The 17,700-nt window shown below is 50.0% G+C and overlaps 1 protein-coding gene across 2 annotated transcripts; it reads right to left on the minus strand.

Annotated features, from left to right (window-relative positions):
• Nucleotides 1–3,615: 3,615 nt before the first annotated feature.
• Nucleotides 3,616–12,868, minus strand: HJV (hemojuvelin BMP co-receptor). Of its 2 annotated transcripts, XM_067569619.1 has the most exons (5): nucleotides 12,649–12,868; nucleotides 10,940–11,025; nucleotides 9,107–9,267; nucleotides 6,931–7,433; nucleotides 3,616–5,937 (listed from the first exon to the last, which is right to left on the minus strand). In XM_067569619.1, the coding sequence occupies exons 3-5, from the start codon at nucleotides 9,198–9,200 to the stop codon at nucleotides 5,317–5,319; spliced, it is 1,218 nt and encodes a 405-aa protein (XP_067425720.1). In that variant the 5' UTR covers nucleotides 9,201–9,267; nucleotides 10,940–11,025; nucleotides 12,649–12,868; the 3' UTR covers nucleotides 3,616–5,316. The 2 variants fall into 2 exon arrangements, with proteins under 2 accessions (XP_067425720.1, XP_067425719.1); XM_067569618.1 differs by lacking the exon at nucleotides 10,940–11,025.
• Between the last annotated feature and the right edge of the window lie 4,832 nt (nucleotides 12,869–17,700).

Genomic DNA, 17,700 nt, shown 5'->3' on the forward strand with positions numbered 1-17,700 from the left:
CAGATTCCCCTGCCAGCCACTGCATAAGGTGGTGCAAAGCCTCCCTGAGGGAAGGAGATGAGGACAATTCAGAGCCTGGAAAGAAGGGTGTAAAGACGACTGGGCCCAGGATCAGGGCCTGGAGACCTGTTGAGGTCTTGGAATTATTATTTGGACTTCGGTTTGTTGGCCTTTCTGTTACCCTGGAAAGGGTGGGACTAAATCACGACCTGGCCTGAAGGCTGTCACCAGAAGAGGCAGACCGCTGCTGGAGTGAAGCAACTGCCAGCAGGAGGCGCTGGAGGAGTCCCAGCTAAACCACCCCCATGGGGAGCGGGGTGTGTCAGCGGTGAGTCCACCCTTTTACAATAACATTTATGTCCTTGCTGAAATCCTTGGCGTTCCCCATAAGAAAAATGCTTAGATAAGAGCTAGGTGTATAATTTTTCCATGGTTGACAGCAAAATGCCTCAGCGTTCAGTTTTATCCTGCATAGAGCCTGTTTAGTTAGTGCTGCACGGTTATGAGTCTCCCATATTTTTAGGGGACACATTTAATGCTGGATGCTCCCCGCTGAACATTTGGGAAAATCTGGATCTGAATTCTGTGTCTTGGGGCCTGTCACTAGAGAATTGATGGGGGGGAGGGGCAGATTTTCTTAGTGCGCGGTTCTCTGAAGTATCTGTTGCTGGCCATGGTTGGAGTCAGGAAATTGGACTAGATGGACTTCGGGTCCGATCCAGTCTGCCAATTCCTGTGTTCCTATGTCTCAGGTTGGGTGTCCGAAAACTGAGGCTGCCCAGAGTTTGTGGCCACTTTGGAAAATGTTGGCCCGTGCCCCTGATGTGCTTTTTAACCACATGCAACATAAGCTCGAAAACTAAGAGCTTGATCCAAAGCCCAGTAACAAAGACTCCCATTGACTTCAGTTGGTTTTGGATCAAGGCCTAGGTGCGGCTTCTGATTGCAGGGAAACCTACTGGCAGTTGAAAGGTCTCTTCTCTTCTGGTTAGTGACTCCAGCACATCACTGTAGGACCTTGGTGCTGCTTCCATTGAAGTCACGTTGAAAACAATGTGAGCAGGCCTGAAGAGTCCAGTCCATTGCTTCCCTCTCCTCCTCCCATGTAGAACCCTGCTGTTGGAATCCCCGCCTGGACCTGGTCCATTCCCTCCCTCCTCTCACTGCCTGCTGAAGGCTCTCCCTTGTCCTGTGGGGCTGATCAACCACAGCCGTCCCTGTGAAGTATTGTTAAAAGGTGACCAATCAAACAAACAAAATAATGCATAGAAGGTGGTCTTCTCTGTGCCTGTGCCCTGCTGCTGCCTAACCCCAGCCTCTGGGTGCTGCTGTAATACAAACGAATACTCATAACTAACAATGCCCCCCATCATCACTCAGTCACTTGCTTCTGTTGCATCCTGACCCTTCCCCTTTTGTTTGGTTTAAATGGTGGTGTCTTTGGCATATGGAAAATGTGGGGGAGGGGGGTTTGCTTGTTTTTGAACTGTATACTGTATTTTGATGCTATACAAATGATGATTTCCCAATCTTGTGCTGCATTTGAGAGGGAAAGAGAATTCCTAATAGTTAGAGAGGTGAATGTGTGTCAGGAGTCCCTGAGTTCTGCATTGTACACTGGGAGAGAACATAGCCTAGGGGATCGAGCGGAGGACCAGGATTCAGGACTCCTGGGTCCAAGTCTCAACAATGCCACTAACTCCCTGGCTAGCTTTAGGCACGTCATTTCACCTCTGTGCCTCGATTTTTACCTCTCTGTAGAAGAGGGGTGATGTTTGCTCACCTCTGAGAAATGCAGGGTGGAAGACTTAAATACATGCTTGCAAAGATCTTTGGCTGAATAATGCTGTGTAAATGTAAAGTGCACAATTAAGATATGACAGGGTGAGGTGATGATCTCTAATACCACCCCTTTGTCTGTCCCCACTAAAAGAGCATCTTTAAGTTGGGTGATAATTGTCAGCCATAGGATATTTTGGAGTGTATTTTAGTGCTACGATCGAAAAGCTCCCTTGAAATCAAAGGAAATGCTCTCCCTCGCCCTCACAATCAACTACTGTAGCCTTTGGATCCGTGCTATTTCTTATCAAAGAGTGACATCTGCTGGTAAAATAACAGGCCAAAGACCAGGTCTCGACTGGGTGAGAATTGGCCAGTGCTGTATCTGAGTGTATTACAAAATGGTTCAATACAGGCATAAATGAAACCAGATCAAGACACTGGGCACTGGCGGGCAGGTACTTTGTGCTGTCAGGAAGTTTGATGGCTCTGTAGTTTCTCTCTCAGGCAGGGAGCAGGGGCATTGGAATAGTTTTTATAGTGTGGGTGCTGAGAGCCACTGAACAAGACGGTAAACCCTGTATATGGCGGAAACCGCGTCAAGCCAGGAGGTGCTGCCACACCCCCAGCACCCCTAGTTCCAGCATCCCTGGCAGGGAGTGGTTTAGATAAGCGGGACTGGGACTGGAGAGTTCACTGAGGAAAAGCCGGCGGGCTGCAGACAGCGGCAGTAGTGGTTCAGACGCTGGTGCACTGTGCTTTCCCCCTCAGTACAGAGCCAATGCCCCAGCATGGTGCTAAGGGACACAGAGTGGGCCAGAATCTGTCTGGCACTTCTCTGCTGTGCCCACATGCCAAAGTTTGCCTCTGTTGCTTCTGCGTTGGTGGCTGCTCCGGGGGGGAAGGGGGCATTCTACCCCATTATGCCACCGGAGAGGAGCAAAGGGGCCAGAGCTGGGGCCAGATTCCAGTGTGTCTGGAGGAGCCAGCTTTCTGCCAAGATGTTAAACTGTGGACCTGATCACTTGGGACCATTAAAAGAGCCATTGGCACTTTCCCCAATAATAGGTTCCTCAGCTGCTGAATCCTGGCCCAAATTCTAATGGATAATTATATTCTGCATCCCTAAAATTGCCCCTGGCACTTCACTTAGATACTGTGTTGTTCTTTGGTTCCTGGCAGTTGGGCAGCAATGCTGCCAGCCGTTAAACTGCTGCGTTCCACTCCAGAGGTGGATGCCTTTTAATAACGGGTGAAGTAAATTCTGTATCTATTGGGACCTAACTGGGCTGGTTCACAGTGGTTCAGTGAGTTGATACTTTTTCATCGTGGCTCCTATTTTGGGTTCCAGAACCTAAGTTTTCATTTAAATTAAATAAAATAGGTTTCTGACCCTTATATTTGCAAAGAAAATGCAAACCAATGCAGGGATGCCTGCCTGAATCTGCGGACAGCCTGAAACAATGGCTCAGAGGTCTGAATTACCCCCATCCACTTCTGAGGAGTGTTAACACTGGATTATTGTGTTAACACTGGCATAATTATGATGAGTGTTTTACTGGGAGCAAGAAATTAAGTGCCATGATCATATTATAAAGATCCATACAATCTATTGCAAATGATGTCCCATTTTGGTATCACAAGTGGGCGGAGCTTGGTTGTGGGTGGAGCTTGAGAGAGTATCCGCGACTATTCCCTTCCACCCCCAATGCAGTGTGTGTATATTTAGATGGTGAAGTGCTCTGGAATGAAAGGAGCAAAGGGGTGGAACACAAGATATAATTATCTTCACCTGTTACATGCCAACCAGGGAAATGAGAGACGGATGACAGGAAATGAGGACTTCAAAAATAGACACCTTTAATGTCAAATGTTCATGGATCAACTATGCCAATGTACAAGAAACAGAGAAACTCTGATAGTAGACACCACACTGGGGACTGGGGGATGGTGTGGGGGGGGGGGCGCAGAAGGGAGTAGTACAGTATGCTGATGTACTCTGGAAGCTCTACCTTTTACTGTGACTTTGATCAGAGGAGCCAGGAAAAAGCGGGACTGGACAAACAAAACAAATATGGCTTGAAACATGAACCATAAAAATGAACCTTGTTTGTATTGTTTGATCAGCCCTCCCCCACGTTATTTAAAAATTCTTTCCGTGGAACAGTGTTTCCAAATCCTACAAGTCTCCTCCAGTGGCTGTCCTCTTCCACAAATGCCATCTTTGTAGGATCAAAGCTCTGTGATTCCTCTCACAGTGCAGCAGGACAGGAACTGCAAACATTTTCAACGGCTGAATCCTCTCTTTAAAAAGAAGTCTCTTGGTACATGGAAAATATTTCTTAACAAATAGAATTCTATCCACTTCTCTTAAAACCTCTTCAATATATTAAACATTTCACTTCAGTCTCACAGCAATATTTATGTACATTCCTTAATAGTTTACCTAGTAACTGAGGCAATCTGCTAGCTTTGGCCATTGCAGCTTCTGGGATTTATGACATTACTAATGTTACACTTGAAGTCAAGCCCGTGTTCTTGGCTGGGTTTTTATGGGGGTATGGAAGACAGAATAACAGGTAAGTTTGGGCTACAAAAGGAGAAAATTAGATGGATTTTTCTCTAAACTGTCGTGTTGAAATTCAACCCTGGTCCAAAGTTTGGCACTTGCGATATTCAGTCCTAGACTGGTGCCAAAAAGAAGAGAAATTGCAATGCTTAGATGACAATTTTAAAGTGAAACTTCAGAGATTTGACATTTTGCAGACAAAAGGGCTACAAGTTAGCATGATACCATTAGTCTAAAAAAATGAGAATACAGTAGAAAATATCTGTTCCTAAGAAATCTCAAATCTTGAGCAAGACTTTCTGGGTATCCTCTTACTTGCTACTTCATTCCAATGTGGTTTCAGCAGCCGCGCTCTCAAACCAACAGGCTTTGGCATCCAAAAACTTGAAATCCAAGCTGTGGCCAATCATCTCTAACTCTAGCAGGTTCCTGAGCAAGTGTCCGCTACAGCAATGCTGGAACTGAAGTGCATGTTGGGTGGAGGAAAAGCAAGAAAGTAATTTTAAAGAACCCCTGTGTTATGTGCCACAACTGGCTTGAAAGAAGCACTGCAGATGCTCAGGGAGGTTTCCACACCTAGGTTTCAGACACATGATCAAAAAAAGTGAGAGACAGGAGAAGTTAAATCCCTGCATCTCTTTTCCCCCATGTGACAGCAGTTTCTCCATTTAAAAAAAAAAAAAAAAAAAAAAAAAACCCCGAACCCATGGTGGGAAAATTCCACTAACATCCAGTCCTCAGTGTGTTTGAGAAAGGGAGCTGTGAGCTGCTATTTCCAGGCCTTTTCTCTAAGACCTGGGCCTTTTGCTTGTTTGGTTCCACCCCCAGTGATACTAGATAGAGCACCATTCCCTTTCAGCTGATGTCTACCTCACCCCAGTCTGTATGTCTCAGAGCAGCTTTAGGTTCTGGGCTCAGCGGCACTCCTCTTGGGCCCCCTTGCGTCATCTGTAGCTGGACAAGGAGTGTTAAAAGCGCAACTGAACAGCCAAAAGGTTAGAGGTGACGATGACAAGGAGGAAGGGTAAGGAGATGAGATGGCAGCCTGCCCCAGTCTGAAAGAGGTGCAGTTTCTCAGCATCTGGATGGAACACCTTGGCATCCTCCAAAGCGCCTTGTGCGGCCAGCGTGAAATTGGCATCGCCCGAGGTGACCACATCAAAGACGCACGACTGGAAGTAGACGTCCTCCACTGGCAGCTTCTCCTTGCACAACAGTCGTGCCATCTCAGCGGCAATCCTGCCATGGTGACACTCGCTCCGGGAGATGCGCTGGCTGGGCGGGCAGCCGCCCACACAGAGCTGCAGGTCCTGCTCTTCGGTGAAGGAGCGCGCAACCTCCTCGGCCACCCGGATGGAAAACGACAGCTGCCGGCCCGCCTGCCGCACGGCGATGGTGGTGCCGATGTAGGCGGCCCGGATCTCCACGTGCTGCCCGGGCGCACGTTCCTGGATGTTCAGGCTGCTTCCACCAGGCCTCTCGCCGCCGTTCACCGAGCCATCCTCGAAGGCAGCTGGCAGGTTGTCTATTTCGGCCTGGTAGACCTTCTGCTCGATGCATTCCTTCATGTTCTTAAATATGATTGTGAGCTGAAGGGCAAAAAGAAAGCAGCAAGGCTGGATCAGAGACCATGTGGTCTAGCTCTGGTTAACGAAGAGGGGATTGTGAACATCCTGGATATCTGTCAGGAAGTCACAGCCACCCTGCCCTTCCCATATGGCTAGATGGGAGGCAGGTCAAGGTACAGAATCACGGATCCAACATCCAGAGCACTGGACTGAGACCTAGGATTCCTGGGTTCCGTTCCTAGTTCTGCGACTTACCTGCTGCCAGACCTTGGGCAAACTCTGTCCCTCCCACCATTGTGTCTCTATCTTGGCTATTTAGATTGTGAGCTCGTTGTGGGACAGGGGGACTGTCTGTGCAGCACCCAGCACATAGGGCCCTGTCGTTGGCTGGCATTATAAGAAGAGATCAGGAAGTTGCCTGTTTACCATGTGGCCCATCCTCCTCCTTAGGGCTCATAGCAGCAGGTCACTGTACCCCCGAGGACAGAAGGTTTCCACTATGCTAGGTTGGACCCATACCTGCGGCACCTCACCGGGTAGAGCCTGCAGACCTTCCCATTGGTCGCTTTGCCACTGCTGGAAGGATGGTCTCTTGAACCAAAGCACCTCTCCCATTCCTAACTGCATGACCCTCCCCACCCCGCCACACGCACACACTTAGGGCTGCCTCCATGTCCTATGCAGCAAGTGAAAAGTCCCATTAGGAAAGTACTTAATGCATTTTTTTTTTAACTTCTCTGAATGCAATTTAAGCAGCTGGGCATTCAGGAGCAGGGGCCAGTGCACTGTGACCAGCCAGACGGACAACCAGCAAATGGTCCATGGAGCAGATCTCAGACTCTGCTCCATCTAATCTATCCCACCACCTGCCCTCCCCTAGTCCAGCAGCACCAGGAGAGCATTTCTGTCACTGCATGAATGTTTCTCACATTTATTTCTGAGCCTCCATCCCTCTTGCACCACGAACGCAGCGCATGGAGAACCCCAGCAGCCAATCCCAGGCTGTCACGTTACCTTGCCAGTGGCAGTCGCGTTGGAACCCTTTGCCACGGGATAGCTAGTGGCTTGCACGAACAAGTAGTTATTGTCCAGGAGGGGCCAGGAGCCCTCCACTCGGCAGGTGTGGAACTCGTCACGGAAGGTTCGGACGTGGGGGTCCCCGAAGGCTGCGCAGTGCTGGTAGGTGGGGAGCTGGCCATGCTTGTAGAGGAAACTCTTCTCATAGTCGCAGATATCCAGGGACTCAAAGCCCTGGTGGTTGGGTGCCGGTGGGCGAGGCCGGGGGGGCGAGGTGGGGCCTTCCTTGGAGCAGTTGTGCTGGATCATGAGATCCTCGATGCCGTGGACGGCGGAATGGTAGACCAGGTCACCCCGGCAGGTACGGGCTGTCTTGCGGGTGCAGTGGGAGTAGGAGCGCAGGGCGTTGCAATAAGCCACGTCCTTGTTGGAGCTGCGCAGGTTGAGGGTGGCGGCCACGTAGTCAGAATTGCATCGCAGGATCTTGCACTGGCAGTAAGCTGCATGGCGAGACAGAGCGTACAGCATCACGCCTGAGGTCAGTGTTACACCGTTCCACCCCCGGGGTCATGCAGCATCACGGTAGAGGTCACCCGTTGTGCTGAGAAGTGGTAATGGTTGCCATCAAGGAGGTCTCTGACCTCGTTAAAGCCAGTGGCTGGGCCAGGCACTTTCTTTTTGCCTCACTGGAAGGCGCAATTAAGCCAGTGTGTGATAATGACTATGACAAACAATGGAGGGACCACCCAGGGGACATGGCAGGTCAGAGCTAAGGGCTTGTCTACATTTACAGCGTCTCCATAGCACTCGGTGAAGACGCTACCTACACCCTCAGAGCTTCTCCCATCAGCGTAGGCACTCCACCTCTCCGAGAGGTGGTAGCTCTCAGTGGGAGAAGCCCTCCCCTTGACACAGTGCTGTCTGCAGCAGGGGTTAGGTAGATATAACTCTGTCGCTCAGGGGTGTGGATTTTCCACACCTCTGAGCAAGCTAGTTATACTGACAAGTTGGTAGTGCAGACCAGGCCTGAGCCTATGGGCTGAGGGGTTTCCCTGATTGCAAACACAGTAGTTAGGATGGCAGGTTGCTGGCTGTATAGGTTAAGAGGCAGAAAGCCAGGAGAAGCCGTGACCCTGAGGATATGTCTACACTAGAACTGCTACAGTGGCACAGTTGTGGCAGTAAATCCACCTCTCCCAGGGACGGTAGCTAGTTCAGTGGAAGAATTCCTTCTGAGCTTCTTGGGCACGGGGCTTGCTGGAGGGGCAGACGTGGGGATTTCTAAGCGAGGAAACTGCCTGCTCTTATTTCTTTCTGCTATGCTCAAGGAAAGCAGACTGTGTTCATATTTTGTAAATAATCAAGATCACACCCAAAAGATCTCTTGACTCCTATCCCAGATTTCTCACCCTAATAGAAACAACCCTGAAAGGGCCCAAACATTAGCGAAGTGCTTGGGATAAAGGGAGCAACGTGGTGTTGTGGTATGGCCTGGGGGGACAGAATGTTACAGCGCATTAGAGATCAGTGAGTGTGCAAGATCTCCCAAGATACACCGGGCTGGGCCTGGGTGGGATGGGAGACTGCCTGAGTAACAATGAGGGTGCAGCAGAAAATGGTGTTGGCAATTCAGCAGGCTCTGCATGGCCTCAGCACGGTGCTGGAGAGGGCACCATCATCTTAATCCTCCTTTCTCCTGCTGACCACGTGCAATACGGTGTCCCCTTGGATCTGGAGTTGGATCTGGAGCTGAATCTCAAGTGCATTTTGAAAGCATGGAGGGAGCTGCTGGGCAAAGCAGTGCAGGAAGGGGAAGACGTTGATGCTAGAGGTTCTCAAAGAGGGGAAGGAGAAAAACTAAGAGCAAAACCCTGGTCCGACTGAAGCCAATGGCCGAGTTCCCAAGATGACCCAGCAGAACCTTTTAATCTCGGATAACCTGTGCATCAGGGAAACGCTGCCAGGCCACTGCTGTGTTTAGTGATGCCATGACCCCTCTCACTCCCTGCTCCGCTTCGTATTAGCTATGGGAACTGCCACCACGTTAGCAGATGCCCATCCCTCAATTTCAGCAATCCCCTGCCTTTGGCAAGTGCACACTGCTCAAATTCCCAGTGGAATCCCTACAGCTGGTACACAGATGACCCCTGGCATCTGATGTTCAGTTCCTTACCGTGCCTGCAGAAGAGGAGGAGGAAGAGTGCTCTGAGGATGAAGCAGGTGCTTTCCAGCTGGTGTGGGCTCGTACTGCAGGCTGATTTCCCCATTCCAATCCATCCAGCGCCTATGGGGATGAGTCACCCCCTTTCTTCTCCCTTTCTTTCACCAGCTCCCCTGGAAGCAAAGCAGAGACAGGGATCTGGGCTAAATAAACTAACATGAGCTGCTGGAGGGGATGGCTGGATGCCCTAAGCTTCAGGTTTGAAATAGCCAGAATCTCTAGAGCCACAGGTTCAAAATCCAGCAGGCTCAGCTTTCCCATGGAGACAGACACACCGACAAGTTACTTTTTTGTGTCTCTTTTAGAAGAGGACTCAATAACAAGGTCCTGTCTGCTGCGTGTGAACATTAGCGACCCTATGGCATATGATATGGGATTATGCTTGGTCCAAGCTGCCTTCCCCCACCACAGTGTTCTGTGTGCTAATTATTCTCTGATGTCCCACCCCAGCGGTGGCTGGATTTATATAGTTCAGAGTCCATTCGAATCCTTCAGCAGAAACTTGCCGCCATTAAAGTGCATGATACACTTGTCCAGCTGTATTGAAATTCAGATGTTTTCAAACAGAAATAAGTTCCAGGGTATCAAAGAGAATTAGTGGTATGGCAAGAGAGGGCAGAAATGGCCTGGCTGCATGCATTGGCTAGGCAGCATTAATGTTAATCTGAAGGGACTAGGACTAAGAGGGGAATTCATTCTCCATAGTCCACTCAACCCTTAACCTCTGTGCCTAGCTTAACCACACAAGGCACCGACTGGGGTGCTGGCTTTTGTGGTGGGGACAGTGAGCTGCTGGGAAATTGGACGGAGACTTGCCAAACTCATTTTGTGTAGGTCACCAAAACAGACCGCAGATAACACTGAATCTTTAGTAAGCTGGGCTAGACGGAATCACTCTGTTTACAGTGGAAAGGGTAACGGCTCCATTCTCATACCCCTGAGCCATTCAGCCTCAACTGGTTGCTGCACCTTTTTTTCTCCCAGAGGGCCAACCTGGATCCACAGACAGCTGTTCGCAGCCATCCCTTGCATGTGCCGTTTTTGCCAGTGCACAGAGGAATGCGTCACTAACAGCCTTCGGCTGGGACTCCAGCTGGTGAAAAGCTCATTTGGAAAACAGAAGGAATGATGCATAGAATCATAGATTTTTTTTTTTTTTTGGGGGGGGGGCCAGGAGAAACGTGTGCGTGTGCGCGTGCGTGTGTGTGAGAGAGAGAAATTAAGGGGAGAATTTCTTTAGAAAAAGGGATTTTTCCTCTCATTTTCATTCAAATGGAGTCCCTGCAGGTTTGCACTGGTCTTACTGAGGAAAGAATCTTGATCGTTAGGATCTACTGGTGGGGTTAACCTGAAATGGGTTATGCTGGCTGCCAATACAAGAATCCAGATACAGCAGATAAATGCAGGACTATAAACTGTCTCTTTGAGTCTGACTTCACCGGGATCTCGAGCTCTGTCTGACCTAGGGGAACGCACAGACACCATACCACCGTTCTAACCATGTGTCTCATGCACTGGGCTGGGATAAGGAGCATTTTAAATTCCATGGGGAGGGGGATTGCAAAAGGTTATTTGGCTAGCTGCTAGATTCAAAGCCAGCAATTTCTCCAGCCTGCTGCTAGATTTAAGGAACAAACTGTGGGGTGCTGATCACTGGTGATCATATACATGCACCTGTGGGTACCTTCAGGAACTGGGATATGTACTTGGAGTAGTGGCAGATGTAGATACTGCGTGTGTAAGGAAAGGGATTTATTTTTATTTATTAAAGAAAGAGGTGCACACTTAATTTTGACTGGCCCATCTGCCTTTGGGTGTTTGATCTCTGCTCCCTCCTGGGAGCAGCTCACGCTGGCAGTGTTTGCAACTTCCTGAAAATGAAATCAAAGTTTCTGTGAAGGGAAGAAGGTTTTGGAAACAACAAGTTCACAACTGCTAAATGAAGGGCCATTATTTACGCTGGACGGACCAGAGCGGGGCTAGAATGTTTGTTTCCCAACCCCCGTCGGCCGTCCCAGGCATTTTCTGCCAGGAAAAATGAAGTTACATTAATGGCTAGGGGGCAGATGGTTTGAATCTGGACCAAGGAAAAAATAAAACAGCAACTCCTTGGCATTCATTAACAACATACGCTCTGTCCTTCTGGCTAACACCTGTCCTAAAGCAAGGACTATCTGACGCGACTGCATGGGAAGTGGGAGCTACAGTCTCTGCAGGTCTGGAGCATTTGTGTACCCAGGATTAGATTTCTATAGGCTTATGCATATGGGCTCTGAAATTCTATTCTGCACAGGGTTTTATACCACGCTCATCGCCATAGCATCTATGTACCTTCCTGTAGTGCAGTGAGCAATGTGACTACACATCAGTCACGTGGTGTTTGGTCTCGCCTCCTCCCCAGACAGGGAGAAGCATGTGCAGTGCCGTCTTGTTTTGGCAGGGTTTTTAAATTTGTAAATATACCCATCGCTATGGGTTTGTATTAGAGAGAGCCAGGTTCAAGAAATGCATCTTGAACGTGGAGCAGAGAGGGGTGAGGTTTATGATAGTCTTTAGTTGCTGGGAGAATTCATCCCACAGTCTCAGACTATCCATGCAGAAAGTGCTGTCTCCACTCCTGGACGCCTGTGGACTGGTTCTAATGTCCATTTCTTGCCGTTCTGGGGTTCATACTGTCTCCCCACCCATCGCAGTTCTGTGTGGAATTCCTCATCACTTCGAGCTTAGACAGGGGTGTACATCCGTCCCACAAGCGCTTTATGTGGGTAGGTAGCGTTATCCTTATTTTACAAATGGGAGCAGCACAGGCACAGAGAAAGTGCATCAAGCCAACTGCAGAGTCAGGAGTTCAGGACCGGGCTCTCCTGTGTCCTGGCGTGGTACGCTAGCCACCCCCTCTCCTTTACTGCTTCCGGGGAGCCACAGAGCATTCCCAGCACAGCAGCAGACTGCCCCAGACACAAGGTGGTGGAAGTTATCTATACTGCTCCGCCAACGGGCCTGGGCCTTGAGCGGGAAGGCCTCAGCCTGCAGGTGAGATGGGAGGCACTCTTCAGGGATGCTACACCAGGACCTTTCCCAGCTCTAAGAAAAACCTTCTAGAAGTGTCTGGTGGAATGATCGTGTGCAAGCTGAAGGGGAAAAGATCAGCTTACAGGCCCTGCTCCATACTCCTGTCCTGGTGATCTCTGAGATATCACTGGGTTGATGGGGCAGATCTGCTTCACTTCCCCAGGTATCCAAGGGGGGCTTGTCTATCGCCCTTACAAAAGCAGGTACAAGTGTCTTTTAGGCACGCACACACGCATATATATATATATATATATATATATATACACACAACACACACCAATTGCTGCAACGCCATACATTCCAGCCAGGATGAGTGACAGATGGAGCAGCAATATCCCGAGAGCAAACCGACCCTTTCGGAGCAGCAGCACTGGTCTAGCACCTAGACTCCTAATGGCTTGGTTCACTCAGCTGGCCCTTACCTTGTGGCCCTCTTGGTGGGGCCAGTTCCCAGGGCTGTGAGACATCCCCCTGCCCTGTCCCATTAGACGCTAACGCTGTTGCCTCCCTTTGTACCTCTGTCACTCAGGGCGCGTGCTGGGTCCGAGAGAACACGAGCAGATGGCTCATTCTCCTCCTCCTCTGATTTCCCCTTGCTCAACTTTCCCCAGCGTCCAGCCTTTTGCATTCACTTTCTCCAGCTCGGTCTGTTGCAACTGCGCTTGAACTTTGGGGTGTTTGACTAAGCCGATAAACAACACAGGAGCATCTGCCAGCTCCCTCTGGGCTGGCTGCAGGAGCTAATGATCAACCCATCACTCCCCACCAAAAAGTGGCCAATAGCCACGTGATCAGCACACGTGATGGGGCCCAGGCCTTGCCATCACCCCTCCCCCAAGAACCTCCCAGTGAGAAGAAGAAGAAGCTTCTGATTCATAGACCTGAAGGCCAGAAGATCTAGTGTGACACCCAACGTATCACAGGCCATCCCACTTCACCCAGTTACCCCAGTATGAAGCCCAACAGGTTGTTTTGGCTAAAGCTTCTCTTCCAGAAAAGCAGCTAGTCTTGAAATCGAGATTCCCAGAGATGGAGATCTGGTCTCCTCAAAACACGTGAAGTGAGACCATCTTGGAAGAAACAGGGGGCCTGGGAGAATCCAATCGCCTGAACATGGAGTGGGTAGGGGCTGGTGGTCACAGAAAGGGGGACTAGGAGCCAGGACTCCTGGGTTCTATTCCCAGGTCTGGGAAGGAGTTGGGTCTAGTGGTTAGAGGAGCGTGAGAGAGAGTCTAGGTTCTGTTGCCCTATCGACTGCTAGTTTGTTGTGTGGCTTCAGGCTAATCACATCCACTTCCCCAGCTATAAAAAGGGCACAGAGACCTTCACCGGGCACGTGAGGGCTAATGTGTCTAGAATGCTTTGAGATCCTCAGATGAAAGTTGGTAGAAGGAGGGCAAAGATCTGTCCCCTTAAAACATCCTCCTCATCCTATCAAGTAGCTGGGCTCAGAAGCATGTGATCTCTTGAGGAATGGAACTCAAGCACGGCTACGATAATCAAATGCCCGTGATTCGTATTACGGTAACAGCGAGACGCCCCAACCCTGATGGGGGCTTTGCTATGCTGGGTGCTGCACAAACACACAGTCAGAACCAGGCCCTGCCGTCAAGAGCTTACGATGATCTTCTTCATGGTCCCCATGTTTCCTGAGTAAACTGTTCTGCTAATAACCGAACCTGCCCATTTTGGAGTTGCATGTTACCCACCCCGCCTTAATTCCCACCAACTGAACGTGAGAGGGAATGTTACTGAATGCACCTGCTGTATCCGCTCAAGGCATGGCTGGAATGCTGGCTTCAAAGTGCTGAGAGCAATTTCTGATCTGACTCAAACCACGAAAACACCACTGACTTCCGCGGAGTTACGATAGATTTACTCTGAGACCAGAATCCAGCCCCCATATCCAGTGAGATTTGCAGAATCTAGAAGCTATGTGACAACTGGAAGGCATGATGAGATTGCTCAAACTTGGGATGACCTGGAGGGGGTGTGGAAGCGGAACAAAGACTCTGGTTTCTACTCCCTCCCTCTAACACAACAATCGGACTGTGTGTTGAAAGCTTAATATCCAGGGGAAGCCAGGAGTAGGAATGGACCTTCAGTGTTCCAAGGTGGACACATATCCATCCACATCCCACCGAGTGGAAATCTCAGCCACCTACCTGCCCGCTGGGTGGAAGGTTTCCAAAGCTTCATAGGTCACATTGAGGAATCCTAGGGGGGCAAACAGGTGCTCAGATTCCCCTATGATGGGGCCGTACGTGGGCAGTCTTAATGGCTTTGGAGGCTCCTGGACATAGTGTAAACTGGGGGCCCCTGCCACCCTGGAGCAGGAAATAAATAGTAATTCTTGCCTTTAAAATTTGATTGCAAACCAAAGCGTGACCGAGTGGTCACAGAAAGACTTTTACGTGTATTCTGCTGATTTAAAAAATATCGCTTTCTTCAGCTGCTTGTTCTTTTCGCAGCTCCACTGTGCGACCTGAAACTGGATTCAATTGTATTGTATTTTTTTTAACATCACTGCAGGGGCTCTGGGCAGGTGCCCAGTTTGCCTATGCCTTAAAATGTCATTGGCCAGACGAACACCTAGATAGTCCACTTGGAGCAGGTCTGGACTCCCACACTTCCAGGGCTCTTATGTACACCTCACATGCTCACCCCAGGCCTGAGGAGATCAGTGGCTCTCGCTACATTTCATTCTCTCGACTCTTCTTTCTAAGGCGAGGGAGCGATCGGATTCGCTTTCTCATCGCACCCAGCGTTTCCCACCCGCCCCTTGCTAGCGCCAGGCCACCTTCGCTGGCGCATGGGTTCTGGGAGAGCATGGGAGCTGGGGACCAGACACACATGGACGGCTGGCCCTGCAGCTGCCTTAGGTACCACTCGGCTTTCTCTTTTGGCAGTCACAGAACTATAACCGCACCCATGGCACACGTGTGCGCATGCAGCCCTTGCGCCCCACCCCCACGGCATGTTCCTAACCCTCCCATCTTAACACCGACCCTCTCCACACATCCACCGAACCCCCATTTGCCCCACACGAGCACGGATCTCTTCCCGCCCACATCCACTGCACCTCTGTTCCCTGCTTCCTCACCCCACCCAGGCATCACCATTCCCTACACATGCCTCTTCTTCCACCACCCTAGCACAGACCCTTCCTCCTTTCAGCCAGCCGTCCCCGCCCCACACTGCAGACCCCTTCCCTGCCTCCACCAGCCATGCTGATGTCCCTGGTAGAAGCGTCCCTGAATTCTCAAATTCCTTCTGAGCTCCCGGCTTGCAAATGGAACCCGCCTACCCCCAGCTCTCATGCTTGTCCTAGGAAGACCTGGGTGTGTGTATATATAGCCCCTGCCCAAGCAAACTGAAATATGCCAGAACTGAGCATGGACAGAGCGTGTTCTCTGAGAGCAACAGAAAAGAGGAGATTTCCCAGCAGGATGACTTGACGGCCGCCCCCTCTCTCCCTTCCTTTGGAGAAAGCCCAAGGAGGGTGTACTGGACCAGCTGCCTCGAACTTCCCCGTCCTGACACCGATTACTCCGGGCAAATCCCATGACCTTCGCGTCTGCTTCCCCCCGGGAGGTGATATTTACCTAGCTCACGGGGCGTAGGGTTTAATTAGTGAGGGCTGAGGGTTAATAGCCAAACAGTCACACATGGGCCCTCCATGCAGGTAACCTGCTTTTTAGAAGACCATCCCATGGTTCTTACCAGCCAAATGGTTAAACAAGGCAGCAGCAAGAAGAATCCGGCCAGGCAGCCCACAGCATCCACCTGGAGAAAGCCCTGTGCCCGCAGAGCTCGGTCCCAATCCCTTCCGCGGGCTCACCCAAGGGCACGTTCCAGGAGGCAGGCTCAGGAGAAGATGTCTCTTGCAGCGAGAGAGGCCATGCTGCTTCCACGGCCTCCAGGAGGCCAAGAGCCTTGATGCCTCCACCCGCCTCCTTGTCACTTTCACGCAGCAACTCCCCCACTCCGGTTTGCAAGACAGGCGCAGAGCAGGGGACGGGCGCTGAAATAGAGCTGACTAAATTTAGCTCGACTACGATCCAGCCAAGAACAACAAGCACACGGGGCGGAGAGAGGAACCCCAGGAATAGTTACTGGCTCCCGGTGGGAGACAGGCGGCATGCTAGCCAGGCACGAGAGTAACGAACCTTGCAGGAATTCACCGTTCTGCTCACCAGGACGATGGTTAGCCGGTTTAGCAGGCCAGGTGTGCACATTTCCACGTGAGAACATGGACTTTCCATGGTGAGTGGCAACATTCCACAGTCCACCCAACCTCCCACCTGGGCCAAGGCTATGAGTCTGCCACTCCTACCCTGCCCCCCCAACTGGAGAGACAAAGGAACTGGGATGTACTTATACAATCACAGAAATGTAGGGCTGGAAGGACCAGCGAGAAGTCATCAAGTCTATCCCCTGTGCTGAGGCAGGAGCAAGATCATCCCTGTCTCCAGCCTGTTCTGAAAAACCTCTAGTAATGGGGATTCCACAACCTTTCCCCCTTGGCACACTAGCGCTCAGATTTGTTGGCCTTTTGGAGTGCAACACAACGCAACAACAATACTAATAATAACGCATAGCTCTTCTAAACGACCTGTCATCCATGGATCTCAAAGCTCTTTACAAAGGAGGGTCAATATCATCATCCTCATTTTACAGATGGGGAAACTGAGGCACAAGGAAGCTAAATGACCTGGAAGTGGAAGAGAACCCAGGTGTGCTTAGTCCCAGTCCAGTTGTCGGTCTACTCAGCTCCAAGAGGTGTATAGGGAAGGACTGACTAGTATATGGATGGGTTGGTGAAAGGTGCTTATTTAGGATGGGTAAGTTGGGAGGCTAGTAATAGAGTTTATTGGAACTTTGTCATCCATTTTTTGACCCAAAAGTGTCATTGTTATAGAAATCAAGCATTTAGGAAAATGGAGTGACTTCAACCAAATTCCATTTAGGAAAAAAAACCAAAACCAAGTTTTTTGATAGTGTCAAAATTTGCTGCTTTGACTTTTTTGGAAGGGAACATGTTGGATTTTTTTTTCTTTTTCCATTTCAGAATGGAATGAATGAGGGTTTTTTTGTACATACGTGAAAAATATTAAAGGAGGAAAATCTTTTAAAAGGCTGACATCGGCCCGGACATGTACACCACCCTGAAAGGACATTTTTTTCAGAATTTGGTTTTTGTGGGAAATTTAAAAAAAAGTTTTCTTACTCTTTCAGAATAGAAGAAATGTCAAAATAGCAGAATTTCCCTTAAAACCCAGTTCCTGCCCAGTGCTAGCCAGTAGGAAGCAATGTTTTCTAATGGCTAGAACACTCTATTAGAACCAAGTAGAAGTGGAGTCTACTTGGACAAACAAGACCCTTCCCTTCTGTTCCCCTCCAACCCTTTGCCCCTCTTGGCTATTTAGACAGCAAGTTCTTCCAAGAGCAGGGGCTGTCTCCTTTGATAGGGA

Source organism: Emydura macquarii, unplaced genomic scaffold (genome assembly GCF_026122565.2).
Source record: "Emydura macquarii macquarii isolate MOO-44397 ecotype Brisbane River unplaced genomic scaffold, CSIRO-AGI_Emac_v2 contig_2924, whole genome shotgun sequence".
Taxonomy (NCBI): domain Eukaryota; kingdom Metazoa; phylum Chordata; order Testudines; family Chelidae; genus Emydura; species Emydura macquarii.